The sequence below is a fragment of the Lotus japonicus genome, chromosome 5 (assembly GCF_012489685.1).
Source record: "Lotus japonicus ecotype B-129 chromosome 5, LjGifu_v1.2".
NCBI lineage: Eukaryota > Viridiplantae > Streptophyta > Magnoliopsida > Fabales > Fabaceae > Lotus > Lotus japonicus.
Window position 1 is genome coordinate 57,148,564 of NC_080045.1, and position 16,274 is coordinate 57,164,837.

At 37.9% G+C, this 16,274-nt stretch overlaps 1 protein-coding gene across 1 annotated transcript; it reads left to right on the forward strand.

Annotated features, from left to right (window-relative positions):
* The first annotated feature begins 491 nt into the window (after positions 1-491).
* Positions 492-5,164, forward strand: LOC130718854 (chaperonin CPN60-2, mitochondrial). The gene is made up of 18 exons (XM_057569482.1): positions 492-700; positions 957-981; positions 1,111-1,242; positions 1,325-1,484; positions 1,612-1,787; positions 1,900-1,995; positions 2,294-2,398; positions 2,508-2,594; positions 2,676-2,765; positions 2,870-2,950; positions 3,044-3,112; positions 3,532-3,609; positions 3,736-3,831; positions 3,935-4,034; positions 4,126-4,229; positions 4,448-4,553; positions 4,665-4,743; positions 4,835-5,164. Exons 1-18 carry the CDS (start codon positions 663-665, stop codon positions 4,938-4,940), a joined length of 1,728 nt encoding a protein of 575 aa, XP_057425465.1. The 5' UTR covers positions 492-662; the 3' UTR covers positions 4,941-5,164.
* Positions 5,165-16,274: the final 11,110 nt, after the last annotated feature.

Below are 16,274 nucleotides of genomic sequence, written 5' to 3' on the forward strand. Positions count from 1 at the left end.
CCTCCCATGGCGTACAAATGGTCTTATACACACTATCTTCCATCTCAAAGGAAGGGAAAAGACGATTTCCCTCCACTAGATTCATCTCCATAATCCCTTCCTCCAGTAAATCGACTTCATCAGGAATTGTGGCTCCCGCCAGACGCTCTTCCGCTGTTGGCTGAGGACTACCGTGATACCTTGTTTATGAGGCGCTAGTGTAGTCTCCTCTTTGTTTTTTCCTTTTCTTTTTAAGCACTATGTACCAAAAAAAATGGTTTCAAACTAATTGTTACAAAAAAAACTATTTTATTTTGTTTTCCTCTTGGAACTAATTTTTTTAAATTATTTTAAAAAGGAAAGAAAGGATTTTTTCCTATGTACAAAAAAAAGAAAAAGAAAGAAAGGATTGGATTTTGGTAAGGTTGTTATATTTTTCCAACAAAGGTTGAGAGCAAAAGCTTGGGCCCATGAGAACCTGAAACTAGTTAAGGGGTGAAATGGCAATAAAATGAAAACATAAACCTGCTGAAAAACATAAAACCCTAAACCCTAGAAGCTGTTCTTCTAGAGCCTTCCCTTCTCTTCCCTTGAAAAGCAACCAGGCACAGCGCTTCTGTTCCCTCCACACCAGTGTCTGCAACTTCTTCATTGACTGTTACCAATCCAACATCATCATCATCATGTATCGCTTTGCCACTTCCCTTGCCTCCAAAGCTCGGTAAGTCACCAATGGCAATGTTCCCTTCTGGTTTCAGAAACCTTTTCAATTACCATTGTATACACTCCGGATTGCTTTGTTTTCTAAAATTGTTCTTCTGGGTCGTCGAGAAAATCATTGGAAACGGATCAAAATTGTTGATTTTTCATTTACTGATCATAGTGTCTGAGATAGATCCAGCCATGTTGATTGGTTTTATGTGCATAAGTTGTGCTTGAATGGCTCTAACTGTAAACCATTGTTCTTTTGGTTGCAGGATTGCTAGGAACACCAGTCAACAGGTGAAACACCATTGGTTGAATATCATTTGATTTTTTGTTGACAATGTTTTGAGATTGATAATTCCTTTTACTTTTACCCTTAATCCTTAGTCTAATTTGTTCTATTTATTTATTTATTGAATTGCATAGATTGGAAGTAGGGCGGCGTGGAGCAGGAATTATGCGGCCAAAGACATTAAATTTGGTGTGGAGGCTCGGGCTCTGATGCTGAAGGGTGTTGAAGAGCTTGCTGATGCAGTCAAAGTAACCATGGGCCCTAAGGTAACCAAGCAGATATTTTATCTTGTCTTTGCTGGTGTAAGGTATCAATTATAGTCCTATCATTTAATTCTTCTGATTTTAGGGCCGCAATGTGGTGATTGAGCAAAGTTATGGTGCCCCTAAAGTGACAAAAGATGGAGTAACTGTTGCCAAGAGCATTGAATTCAAGGATAGAGTCAAGAATGTAGGTGCCAGTCTTGTAAAGCAGGTTGCAAATGCCACCAATGATGTGGCTGGTGATGGTAAGCTGTTTAATCCATGGAAGATTGTACTGTGTAGATAAACCTTCAAAATTGGTTGTGCCATTATTTTGGTGGTGTTTTATTTTTTTGTGACTGAGTAATGACGGAGCAGCCTAAATTATGGCAGGAACCACATGTGCTACTGTCCTTACTCGAGCAATATTTGCGGAAGGTTGCAAATCAGTTGCAGCTGGTATGAATGCAATGGACCTGAGGCGAGGTATTAATATGGCTGTTGATTCTGTGGTCACAAACCTGAAGAGCAGAGCACGAATGATTAGCACTTCTGAAGAAATAGCTCAGGTTGGTTTCTCAAATTTTTAGAGCTGTCTTATCTTAAGAGACTAGAGACAGCAACAAGGAATGAGATACGTGAGTTCAAACTGAACCTTATATTTCAAATTTGCAATGATAGGTTGGGACAATATCTGCTAATGGGGAGAGAGAGATTGGTGAATTAATTGCAAAAGCTATGGAGAAAGTTGGCAAAGAAGGTGTAATCACGATTGCAGTAAGTTCTTGTACTTTTATCCTGTAAACATTTTCTCTTATTAGGGTTTTATGTTTCTTATGGGTCTTGGTACAGGGCGATTTCACGTGATGTTTTTTCTTTGTTAATATGATATACAGTAGATGCTACATTTTTCTTGAATTTTCCCTCATGATTATAAACCCATATCAACCACTTATTTCTGAGCCTTTCCTTTCCTCCCCTTTATCCTTACTTCCTGAGGGGTTCATCGATTGAATATTGACGCCCTACACTTAATGATATGCTGGGACCTAACCTAACATTTGAACTGTTTCAGGATGGCAAGACATTGGAAAATGAGTTGGAAGTTGTTGAAGGCATGAAGCTTGACAGGGGCTACATTTCTCCATATTTCATAACTAACCAGAAGAACCAGAAATGTGTATGTTTTTTTCTCTCTGTCTCTACTTCACAGCAGTACGAATGTTTTTGAATCATGTACCCCTCTATTTTCTTGATATATCATGCTGATTGTGTCATTCTTCCAACAGGAACTTGAAGATCCTCTCATTATAATCCATGAGAAGAAAATCTCGAGTATAAATGCCATAGTTAAAGTACTAGAGTTAGCATTGAAGGTGAGTGATGCCATTTGATTCACTTTGAATTGACTTTCTTTAGATATTGATATTGACTGCCACTCTGTTACTCATCTCCAGAAACAAAGACCTTTATTGATTGTGGCAGAGGATGTGGAAAGTGATGCCCTTGCAACTCTTATTCTAAATAAGCTTCGTGCTGGAATCAAGGTTTGTTTTGCCAGTCTGTGGCTTTACATTTTGGTTCTTTGGTACCTCAAATATTGGGTTCCTAGTTTTGCTTATTTGATGTGGAATTTGTTGCATTGCCTTAGGTATGTGCCATCAAAGCCCCTGGTTTTGGTGAAAATCGAAAATCTGGTCTCCAGGATCTTGCCGTTCTTACCGGAGCTCAGGTAAGTTTTGTATTTGCAATGGGTTTATTACTAGTACCATATTCTATAATATCTTACAAACCTTCGAATGACACATTTTCTCTATCCATTTAGCTTATCACTGAAGAGCTTGGCATGAATCTTGAAAAAGTGGATCTGGAGATGCTTGGCTCTTGCAAAAAGGTAACCTTTTAACTTAACTGCTATAACATTTTCATGCATGATTGTATTTTGGTTCTCTCTCTTGGTTTTCATGATAGCTCAGTTTTGGTAAAGGATTCAGACTCGAGCTGTTTTTTTGTTTATGCTTGACTTAAATTTTGAATGAACTTACAAGAAGTGTTATCAAATAGCGGTTATAGCGGCGCTATGCCGCTATAGCGTAGCGGATTTTTGGCTAATCGCGACGCCGCTATTGCCCGCTATAGCGCGCTATTCCCGCTATTTCCGCTATTTGCCGCCAAATAGCGGCCGAAATAGCGGATTTTTGGCTCACCGCGATGGTCCACGATCGCGATTTGATAACACTGCTTACAAGTTTTAGCCTGATAATGTGTAAGGTTAAATGACTTAGACTTTAATTGAGTTTCCTAATGTTTTAGGTCACTATTTCCAAAGACGACACTGTCATTCTTAATGGAGCTGGTGATAAGAAATCACTTGAGGAAAGATCTGAGCAGGTTTGTTTGAGTCTCCTTTTAGATTTGGTTCCACCATTGTTTGTATATTCTGCTTTTACATAGTGATAGGTCTGATGGTTTGCTGATGTTTCTGGCTTGTTTCTTGTGATGGATTTTGATAAACAGATTAGGTCTGCAATTGAAAATAGCACTTCAGATTATGACAAGGAAAAGTTACAAGAAAGATTAGCCAAGCTTTCTGGGGGTGTTGCAGTGCTTAAGGTATGCATATTTAAGTTGCCTTTCATGCTTTTGGGTTTTTGCTTGTTGAATATCCTGAGTTTCTGTCATGATAAATTTAACATCTGAAACTTGACTTTTGTAGATCGGAGGAGCCAGTGAGGCTGAAGTTAGTGAGAAGAAGGATAGAGTGACAGATGCCTTAAATGCAACTAAGGCAGCTGTAGAGGAGGGCATATTACCTGGTAAATTATTAGCCCTAGCTGTGTTGTTTGTATGCTTAGTTCTACATCCTCCACTTCCTGTCACATCTGATATATATTTTGCACTGCACAGGTGGTGGTGTTGCTCTTCTGTATGCATCTAATGAGTTGAGTAAGCTTCAAACTGCCAACTTTGATCAAAAGATAGGTGTCCAGATTATCCAAAATGCTTTGAAGGTTAGATTTTTCTGTGCTTTTGCTTATTTTTTGTTTAGATCATCCTTAGCATTTTTTGTTGGCAGGGCTCCACTCAACATATTGTTCTTTCTTCTTCCTTTCTGATTGCTTTAAGGCCTCTTCCTGCAATATTTTCAGCTGGAGATTTGTATAGTACGACTTACCTATAATTTCAGTTACTTGCTCCCTTTTACTAACTGTTGTAACAAACGATGCAGACACCTGTGCACACAATTGCCGCAAATGCTGGAGTTGAGGGGGCTGTTGTCGTCGGTAAATTATTGGAACAAAATAATCCTGATCTTGGGTATGATGCCGCCAAAGGTCAGTGTTCTTCTTTTTCCCTTTCCCTGGGCTCATTTACCTTTGTCAAAAGATAAGATTCTTACATTGTTACTGATTATGTTTTCATCTTTTTTCCCACTTTGTAATTAGGTGAATATGTTGATATGGTTAAATCTGGAATAATTGATCCATTGAAGGTGATTAGGACCGCACTTGTTGATGCAGCCAGGTAGGATGTTAAGAACTTTGTGGTGGATAGTGATGTCTTTGGTTTTTTGGTTTTTTTTACGTAGTTTTACTTATCAATTTTTTTCCTGCAGTGTGTCTTCTTTGATGACAACAACTGAAGCAATTGTGACCGAATTTCCAAAGGAAGATAAAGATGCTCCTGCTATGGGTGGTGGCATGGGTGGCATGGATTATTAGAGGCTATTTTCCCTAGTGATTTTTTCTTCCAATGAGAATTAGGTGCTCAAACTTGCAATTCATTGGGGACACGCTCGGATTTAAAAATTAACCCAATCAATATTTAAGGTTGAGTGAAAGTCAAGTATAATTCCTGCTTCTCAAGTGCCATCCTTGCTTAGAATGCTAGCTACCTACTTACATCCCATACACATAAAATTTGAAAGTTTGCACACTTTTTTGCCCCTTAATGTGTCCCTTTCTATCTATTTGGTTGATTGTCATTACCTATTTGGCAACAAGTTTAGCATATAAAGCAATTAATGTGGGGATTTTACATGAAAGAAAAGAAAAAAAAGATGGGGCAGAGATTGTTTAGTATGTCAATTTCGAGACAGAGACTTAACATATTAATTTAACGATCAAAATTTGAAGTTAAAACGAAAGTGAAGTCAACAATTGAATTAATCTTTGACGGAAAGCTATTTAAATATCTAAATTAACAAAAGTTACAAAATTTAAAATCTAAAATTCTAAATGATAAAACTGAATAAATTCTTATTAGTGGTTCTGTATGCACACAAAAAAAAGTCGAAGTCTCGATTATTATATGCTTACGTCAAGTGGCTTTTTCCATTAGTAGAATGGTCCCTATCGAATCAAGAATGAAGGTTGAGGACGTTTTTTCAATTCATGAATTTTCTCTTGCATACGTATAATCCTTCACTTTCATAGCTCGTGCAACCTGAACTGTAAATTAATGTTTTTCATCATGAAATATCCAGAACCGAATCATAATGGTTCTCATGAGCATGCCATCCTAACTTTTGTTGACCTTTAATATATAGGTAGAGAGAGAAGTAAAAAAGGAGATACACTATACAAGGTGCACAAGATGATTGACTATACTGTATTATATGGTACCACTAATTGTGAGAACCTTTTCAAAAATTAGGTGGCATTGACTGATTTATACAATCATTCAATTTGAAATTTACAAGCTTAAAGTCCCAAAAGATAAGAAGAATAACCAACCATCATTTCATTTTTCTTTTTCATCTTTTTACTTTACTGCAAGAAAGATGACCACACAATCAATTTATTAGAAGAAATTAAAGCTAGAGTCTCAATAAATAGTGAATGAACACAATTTCTTTTTATCCGTACGTAGAGGCTACATGCATAACCCAGGCAAGAATAATAATAGATGTTTTCATAAGTGAGTGACTAAATATGATTTCTCCGAACAGTTTAAAAAGCATGCACTACTATACCATAGTTGATACAATTATGATTCATTTACACTCTTATCATTTTTTACTTTATTTATACTTTTTATTCTTTTTATCTTTTTTTTTTTGAAATAATTCTTTTTATCTCTATTCCTTTTTAATCATATCACTCATTACATTTTTTTTATCTATCTTCTCTCCACTCCATTTACACATAAAATGGAGTGTAAACACTTTTCCATAATTGAAAATACATGAATAAGAATGACTCGTTTTTACTCGATTTTCTCTTAATTATGTAAGTTAACACTATGGCGCGATCTAAATTACTAAAACTGCAATACTATATAAAGTCTAATTAAGTTGCAATATAAAAATAAGCGCGAAATAAAAAGGGAATATTGATGAAATAAAAAAGAATGTTATTTGTACCTATATGTCAGAAGAATACACTAAGACCTCTGAAGAAGAAAAAATAAATCAATAAACTCCAATTTTTAGAAAAAGGCAATCAGAAGTGAACTAGATTTAAGTAACCATACATGAGAATCAGTAGACTTTTCCAAAAGTAGTAAATCTATAGATATATACCCCTTAGCAGGATAGTAATCTTGACTCAACCTGACCTACAATCTCCCTAATAGTAAAATTTGTTTTAACCTTCATCACATTTTTTTTTACTGTGTTGGATGTCTTATTAGTTTTTTTGGATAAATTTTAAAACTTTTTAGTTTTTACAACAAAGTTGAAAGAACTCAAGGTTTATTGACAAATGTGACACTAGCTGTCCCTTCAAGTTGTAAAACACTTTAAGTTAATGAAAATCAAAGAAGCAATTGGCTAACGGAAATGCATGCTTATTATAATATGGTCTCAGAAATTCCAAAGACACATTTAATTAGTCACTTTTCTTTTTTCTCAATATCCCACTCATGAGTTTCATACTCTTCCTTGTCAACATGCATGTGTAATTGTGTTGGGGAGGCTGCACAAATGTGTAGGGAGTACACATTTGACCAACATGCATGCTGAATGCATGCATGTGTATTTAAGATCAACACCCCTTTTGACCAATAAAAAGATCAAGATCCCTAGAGAGAAAAAATGTGAGGTCCGAACTAGGTTAGGCCATCAAGATGCATACATGATTGGAGTGTATACTATGGTGGTTTACTTCCATCAATTTTGGAATCTTTGAGGTTCTGTGATTGCAATGCAGAGGTAGAATGGGGAACAATTTCAAGTTATCAATTGAACAAGTTTCCAAGGTTTAATCAAATTAGGAAATGGTATGTTGAATGTAAGATCAATATATTCTGATAAGAAAGCTATGACTAGTTTGATTTTTGTCATTTTGTGCCGCAATTAGAAACACACACGAAACTGGGAATGAGAAAACATTGACAAATTCTAATTCACTGTTCTGTTATTAATTTCGTCCACAAAAGCACCATCCCATAACTCAACCCATGTCATGTGAACAGTCTTTCTTTTTAAAAGCTTTGTCCTTGTTTTTCTACTACATGACAAATTCTAATTCGGCACGCTTATTGGATACTCATGAGTATCCTTAGCATCTTGTTTGACATTCTGGATATGATGAAAAATCCACAAACAAGGATTTTTCTGGTTTGCCATTGAAAAATATTCCTCATAGACTCATTGGCTAGAATTATAGTCAAATGAGTGCTTATAAAGGGTTCATCATATCATCCCTAAGATAACTCGTCATTGAGTTATGTCTAAATAAAATTCTAAGATGATATCAAAGTTTATATTAGTTTATGAGATCATTCCTAAATAATACAGTTGTTCAATCTCACAAACCTCACGCTCCTGATCGATGTCAAATCCTAATTGTCACAGTTGTGTTGAAAGATCTCAAATTGTCTAGAGTTAACTTAAATGGGATTTACTTATAGTTTTAAAAAAGAAATCTTAATGAATATGAATATCAAGCGTACATTCCTGATATTTTCCTTTGTAAGAAAAGGAGATGTATGTTAAAAAAAAAAAGGAACACGTGGGCAACTAGCAATGGAGAGGAATTTGAATCATAAGCTTTTCTCTTTTAATGGGGCCAGTTTGCTGCTATATCATACGAAGGCTGAAATCTACTCACCAATCTCTTTCCAATTGCCATGAAATAATGTATCGGTGGCAATTATTTGTACATTAATTTTCAAGAATTGAGAAGATATATATGGGGAAATGATATGAAACTACCAAGTCGATCACAACACTTTGTGTGGCACAGAAAGTAGCTAACAGATAACATCATTTTTTATAATTGTGAGTGTTGGGACCGTGCTTAACTATAGCTCTCAAATCTCCAATCTCCCCCACCATCACGCGCGAATTAAAGCAATAAAAGGAAACAAGAGTTTGAAAATTAAAGGAAGGATGTTAAGTTATAAAGCTGTAGCCAGCTTCGAGTTATCAATTTCACCTGTGCATTTATTATGGTACCCTAAACTTTTCTGTTCATTGAATGTCAGTGTGGTCCATAAGGTCCAAGACTGAGGTGGATTGGATGGCTGAGATTCATGGACTAAGCTATTTTAGGACATTGATCATGACCACTTCAAAACAGGACCACTCATCCAATATTCCAAAAGGCCAATGTGTTGTTTGGTTGACGAGAAAAAAAGAGAAGAAGCAAATGAGTAGAGAGATAGATGTGAGAAATGAAGTAAATTTTGTAGGTTGTTTGGTATGATAAAAATAAAAGAGAATGAGAAGATTAAGAATGAGATAAAATTTAACTTACTCTTTTTCGTTTAGTTGTATAAAATAACACTTTTATCCTCAAATTATAAATATATATAATATAACTTGAATTAACCTTAAGACATTAAGTTTATGAGTCACATTTAAGGACGTCAAAATTATCCACACCAGTGAATACTCGCGGATAAAAACCCGCTATGGGTAAAATTACTCGCGCCCACGGGTATCCACGGATTTATTTAATGAATATTTCCACTATCCATTTATTAATGGGGCGGTACGGATATAGGTGAATCCATACCCATGGATACCCACCCAATATATAAAATACTACAATATCTTTATATATATAAATAGATTTATATTAAGTCTAATATCTAGTGAACTTGTGCTGAGTTATAGTTCTTCTTCAAGTAAACTTATATAATGGTAATGTGAAAAAGCCCTTAGACCCAAAAAAGGGTAGAAAATAAGTATTTTCCTTCACACATTGATTGAATGTACAGTCCAACCTTAGATTTTACTTTTAATATAATTTTCTTTTGAACAAATGCATGTGAATTCATTTATGTTCATGGGTGTCGGGTGCCCATGGATATCCATGAATATTTTAAAATCCAATTAAAACCCACTTAATCGATATCCATGTGGGTATGGAGCGGGTACATGTATAAAATTTTATATGTGGAGCGAGTGGTGGGTATATACTATCCATTGTAAGATCAAGTTTTGATCTAGTAGTACAACTCTATGTTTTGATGATTACAAGTTAACCTTTTGATATGAACAATTGTGGTACTCTAACGTGTTTTTCTGAGTGTGCTATTTACAGGCTCTGACCTCAACTCAATCTCACACAAATCAGAAGCACTGTGTATAAAGAGCAACCCAAGCAACGCTTTCGCATTCACCATGTTCAGTATGAACAGTGGAAAAGCTTCAGAAGTTCTGAAGCTATACAAACTCTGATGTGGACTCAGTCACTAGAAGCTCTGAAGATCCAGAAAGTCTGATAACCAAGAAACACTGAAGGCTCAGATATTCTGATGGTGTAGAAGACTCTGAAGATCCAGAAGCTGATTAGTGAAGTTCTGATGTCCAGAAGCAAGATACTCTGAAGACCATGTTCTTCCCTCTGAGTTCAGAATCAGAAGAAACAATGGTCAGAGGATCTGGGCTTTCCCTCTGACTCTGATCAACCGGCTTCACAAGTTCCAATATGAAGCATTCCCCTGATCAGAAGTCTCCTAGGTTTAAAGGTCAAGTCGCTATCCAAGTACAAAAGCAACTGTACCTTCCTGACGACCTACCTAACGTTCTCAGCCACAGCAGAAGCTGGATTTTCCAGAACTGCCCTCCAACGGTAGCATTTCCCATGCAACGCTCAACCCTAATCCTTGGAGTATATAAAGAGGCTGAAGACTGAAAGAAACGGCTAGAAGCATTCACATACGCGCAAGACAAACTTAAATTCTTCTAAGCTTTCTTTCATCTGAAATTCATTGAGTTTACTATTAGCTTTTTAGAAGCAAATCTCTTGTAAACAATTCTTTGATAAACAGTTTGTTTAGTTCCTTTAGGAGATCAAGGTTGATCGGATCCTAGAGAAGAATAAGAGAGTGAATCTTAGTGTGAGCTAAGTCAGTGTAATTGTTAGTCACTTGTAGGTTTCAAGTGCAGTTGTAACTCTTACCTGATTAGTGGATTGCCTTCATTCTAAGAAGGAAGAAATCACCTTAACGGGTGGACTGGAGTAGCTTGAGTGATTTATCAAGTGAATCAGGATAAAATCCTTGTGTGCTTTTCTATCTCTTATCTTTAGCACTTAAGTTCTCGAAAGATTTGTCAAAATCTTTAATCTGGAAGTTTTGTCTTGATCATGCCTTGATCAATTCTAACTCTGTGCTTAAGAACCAGATTACTAAGTAAGAAGAAATTGTTGCATGTGATGCCTCTGATTGTAGAAATGAATCTAAGTATGAAAAGTCTTTTCAAAGATTCCTAGCTAAAAGCGTGGATAGAAGCTTAATGGCTTCAATGATCTATGGCGTAAGCAGAAATGGAATGCATGACATTGGCTATTCTAAACCAATTAGAAATGAGCCCTCTGTGTCTAAAGCTAAATCCTTGTATGAATGCTTTGTTCCCTCTGGTACCATATTGCCTGATCCTGTACCTGCTAAAGTTGCTAAAAACCCTCTTAAAAGGGATCTTTCTCTATGACTAAATATCATGCAAATATTCCTTTAAAATATCATGTTGAGACACCCAAGGTGATCAGAACCTCTGGGGTAACTAACAAGAGAGGACCCAGAAAGTGGGTACCTAAGGACAAGATTATCTATGTTGCAGATATCCTTGATAGCTCCACTGAAACACCAATCATGGTATCTGGACAGTGGATGCTCGCGTCACATGACGGGAGAAAGGCGTATGTTCCGAGAGCTGAAACTTAAGCCTGGAGGCGAAGTTGGCTTTGGAGGAAATGAAAAGGGTAAAATTGTTGGTACTGGTACTATTTGTGTAGATAGTAGTCCATGCATTGATAATGTGTTATTGGTAGACGGCTTAACACATAACTTATTGTCTATAAGTCAATTAGCTGACAAGGGTTATGATGTTATATTCAATCAAAAGTCCTGCCGGGCTGTAAGTCAGATCGATGGCTCTGTTCTGTTTAACAGCAAGAGGAAGAACAACATTTATAAGATCAGATTATCTGAGTTGGAGGCTCAGAATGTGAAGTGCCTTCTGTCTGTTAATGAAGAGCAGTGGGTATGGCATAGACGGTTAGGGCATGCCAGTATGAGAAAGATTTCTCAGCTGAGCAAGCTAAACCTTGTCAGGGGCTTACCCAATCTGAAGTTCGCTTCAGACGCTCTTTGTGAAGCATGTCAGAAAGGCAAATTCACAAAAGTCCCTTTCAAGGCAAAGAATGTTGTCTCAACCTCAAGGCCGTTGGAACTTCTGCATATCGACCTTTTTGGACCAGTGAAAACTGAGTCTATAGGTGGCAAGAGATATGGGATGGTTATCGTTGATGACTATAGCCGCTGGACATGGGTAAAGTTTCTAACCCGCTAGGATGAGTCTCATGCTGTGTTCTCTACCTTCATTGCTCAAGTGCAAAACGAGAAGGCTTGTAGGATTGTGCGTGTCAGAAGTGACCATGGTGGAGAGTTTGAGAATGACAAGTTTGAGAGTCTGTTTGATTCCTATGGAATTGCACATGATTTCTCTTGTCCCAGAACTCCTCAACAAAATGGTGTTGTTGAGAGGAAGAACAGAACTCTTCAGGAGATGGCTAGAACCATGCTCCAAGAAACTGGCATGGCTAAGCACTTTTGGGCAGAGGCAGTAAATACAGCATGTTACATTCAGAACAGAATCTCTGTGAGACCAATTCTGAATAAGACTCCTTATGAATTGTGGAAGAACATAAAACCCAACATTTCTTATTTTCATCCTTTTGGCTGTGTTTGTTATGTTCTCAATACTAAGGATAAATTGCATAAATTTGATGCTAAGTCTTCTAAGTGTCTATTACTCGGTTACTCTGAGAGATCTAAAGGTTTTAGATTTTATAATACTGATGCTAAGACTATTGAAGAATCTATTCATGTTAGATTTGACGATAAGCTTGACTCTGACCAGTCAAAGCTAGTTGAAAAGTTTGCAGATTTAAGCATTAATGTTTCTGACAAAGGCAAAGCTCCAGAGGAAGTTGAGCCAGAGGAAGATGAACCAGAGGAAGAAGCTGGTTCCTCTAACTCACAAACTCTGAAGAAGAGCAGAATCACTGCAGCTCACCCTAAGGAATTGATTCTGGGCAACAAAGACGAACCAGTCAGAACCAGATCTGCCTTCAGACCCTCTGAAGAGACCTTGCTTAGTCTGAAAGAATTGGTGTCCTTAATTGAACCCAAGTCCATAGATGAAGCTCTTCAGGACAAGGATTGGATTCTGGCCATGGAAGAAGAATTGAATCAATTCTCCAAGAACGATGTTTGGAGCTTAGTGAAGAAGCCTGAGAGTGTCCATGTTATTGGAACGAAATGGGTATTCAGAAACAAGCTGAATGAGAAAGGAGATGTAGTCAGAAACAAGGCAAGGCTAGTTGCTCAAGGCTACAGCCAGCAGGAAGGAATAGACTACACTGAAACATTTGCTCCAGTAGCAAGACTGGAGGCAATCAGACTGTTGATCTCTTTCTTAGTAAATCACAACATAGTTCTACATCAGATGGACGTGAAGAGTGCCTTCCTAAATGGTTATATTTCAGAGGAAGTCTATGTCCATCAACCCCCAGGTTTTGAAGATGAGAAGAAACCAGACCATGTGTTCAAATTGAAGAAATCACTCTATGGTCTGAAGCAAGCTCCCAGAGCATGGTATGAGAGACTCAGCTCATTCCTTCTGGAGAATGAGTTTGTAAGGGGTAAAGTAGATACAACTCTTTTTTTGTAAGACTTATAAAGATGATATCTTAATTGTGCAAATTTATGTTGATGATATTATATTTGGTTCTGCTAATCAATCTCTATGCAAAGAATTTTCTGAGATGATGCAGGCTGAATTTGAGATGAGTATGATGGGAGAATTAAAGTACTTTATGGGAATACAAGTTGATCAAACACCAGAAGGAACATATATCCATCAGAGCAAGTACACTAAAGAACTTCTGAAGAAGTTCAATATGCTGGAATCTACAGTGGCCAAGACTCCAATGCATCCTACATGCATTCTGGAGAAAGAAGATAAAAGTGGTAAAGTATGTCAGAAGCTCTATCGTGGCATGATAGGTTCACTTCTATACTTAACTGCATCCAGGCCAGACATACTATTTAGTGTTCATTTATGTGCTCGTTTCCAATCAGATCCAAGGGAAACCCACTTAACTGCTGTTAAGAGGATCCTAAGGTATTTGAAAGGCACCACTAACCTTGGCTTGATGTATAAGAAAACATCAGAGTATAAGCTTTCAGGTTATTGTGATGCTGATTATGCTGGAGATAGAACAGAGAGAAAAAGTACTTCTGGAAATTGTCAATTTCTGGGAAGCAATCTAGTCTCATGGGCAAGCAAGAGGCAATCAACCATTGCACTATCAACTGCAGAGGCAGAATATATCTCAGCAGCAATATGCAGCACTCAGATGCTCTGGATGAAACATCAGCTGGAGGATTATCAGATCCTTGAGAGCAATATCCCAATCTATTGTGATAACACTGCTGAAATTTCATTGAGTAAGAATCCTATCTTGCATTCAAGGGCAAAGCACATTGAGGTAAAGTATCACTTTATTAGAGATTATGTACAGAAGGGCGTACTTCTTCTGAAGTTTGTTGATACTGACCATCAATGGGCAGATATCTTTACAAAGCCCTTAGCAGAGGATAGATTTAATTTTATTCTGAAAAATCTAAACATGGACTTTTGTCCAGAGTGAAGATGGATCAGAACCTCTGACTATGATACTTCTTGATCAGAAGATGTCTAGTCCAGAAGGTAACTCAATCAGAGTGTGTGTACCCACTGGTACTGACTCTGAAGCTGAGACAGCAATACGTGTGTCAGTATTTCTGATGCATAGTTCCTTGTGCCCGTGTGACAGTCTGTTATGATTGCGTGTAGATATGCTTCTCTCCTGTGTGTGATTTGTGTATTTACTGTTACTATCTATCTTTAATTTTCAACCGTTGATCTTAAAGTGCTTTTTAAATCAACAACGGTTATTTGTCAAAACCCACTATACACACACGATCTCCTTCACTTCCGGTTTTTACTCTATCTCTCTCTGCTATTTCAAAACCGCTCATCCTCGATTTCTCTCTCGATCTCTCTTCATCTTTCAACCTTCATCTTCTACCTCAAACCTTCAACCGCTTCAAAAATGGTGAGTCAAACCAGAAGAACTACTGCAGATGCAACCCAGTTCCCTCACATGGTAGTTGGTCTAGCAACGGGTCAAAGGGGTCCTGAGAATCCGACACAAGATCAAGGTCAAGCTCAAGAGCAGATTCTTTCGATTGCAGAACGGGGCTGTGCCGTTCATTGCGTTTTTGCTCCTGATGAACTTCAAGTCCTGGCAGAATGGAGATTCGACCTCGACAACCTGGCTGCAAATGGGTATGATCTTCGTCCTGAAGTCCAAGTTCAAGGTTGGGGAAATTACTTCAACAGACTTCGAGGACCGGTGTATGATAAACTGATCACGGAATTCTGGAAGCACGCCGACTGTGATGATACTCAGGTGGTATCTCACATTCTTGGAAGAAAGATCATCATCACAGAGAAGTCCTTCGTGAACTTGCTGGGTGCAGACACTGCTTTTGGGTATCGTTTCCAACTCACGGAATCGAAGCTGAAACCCAGCACCAAGGATACAATCAACAAGGCCCTGTACACCACTTACAAACCGGGCAAGACGAATTACAAGGTGATGGACCTTCATCCCAAGCTCAGGATCTGGCACAAAATTTTGCTCCACTGCATAAACCAGAGACCAAAGGGCAGTTCCCCAGACTACATCAACTTCAACCAGAAGGTGATGCTATTCTTCATCCAAGACCAGAAGAAGATCTGCCTTCCCTACTTCCTGTTCTCCTACTTGAAGGAATGTATCCGGAAGTCTCGTACCACTGCCTCTATCAAGTCAGCGATCAAGTGTATTCCCTTCGGGAGACTTCTGTCTGATCTCTTCATTGAGAGTGGCCTAGTTCAAGATCTGATAAATGCTGGATGCACAGAGGATCTGACCACCATTGTCAGTGATGTCTTCACGGCAAACTCTCTAAAAAAGATGGGCCTAATCAAGAAGAAGATTGCTCCTGCCCATGAAGACACATCTTCTGAGATCAGAAGTAGAAGGATGCCTCTGAATGACTACCCTCTGTGGACGCAGGCAGACAATCCTGACACCATTAGGTGTTATGTTGAAGACCTAAGGGCTCAAGGATTCGAAATTGATCTCGATGACTTCTTCAGCAGACTGCCGCCAGCTCCAGAGTTTCCTTCTCCTCCCAAGAAGAAAGTTCAGAGGAAGATGATCCTAGAAGACTCTTCTGAGGAATCAGATGTCCCTCTGATCAAAAAGAAGAAGGCTGGTCAATCCAAGAGAAAGCAAGATGAAATCAGCAAGCCCGATGATGGCGATGATGGTGATGATAGTGATAATGAGGATGGTCCTCCTAAGAAGAAGAAGAAGCAGGTCAGAATCGTGGTGAAGCCTACTCGGGTGGAACCAGCTGCTGAAGTGATCAGAAGGACTGAAACTCCTGCCAGAGTGACAAGATCATCAGCACATTCAAGTAAGTCTGCCATTGCTTCTGATGATGATTTGAATTTATTTGATGCACTCCCCATATCTGCCATGCTCAAACACTCTTCAAAT

Excerpts from the sequence above, each read along its gene's own strand:
- LOC130718854 (XM_057569482.1), top strand. The coding sequence starts at position 663 with ATGTATCGCTTTGCCACTTCCCTTGCCTCCAAAGCTCG. Across the intron at positions 1,485-1,611 it reads CAATGATGTGGCTGGTGATG|GAACCACATGTGCTACTGTC; the intron begins GTAAGCTGTTTA and ends AAATTATGGCAG. Across the intron at positions 3,832-3,934 it reads GGGGTGTTGCAGTGCTTAAG|ATCGGAGGAGCCAGTGAGGC; the intron begins GTATGCATATTT and ends TGACTTTTGTAG.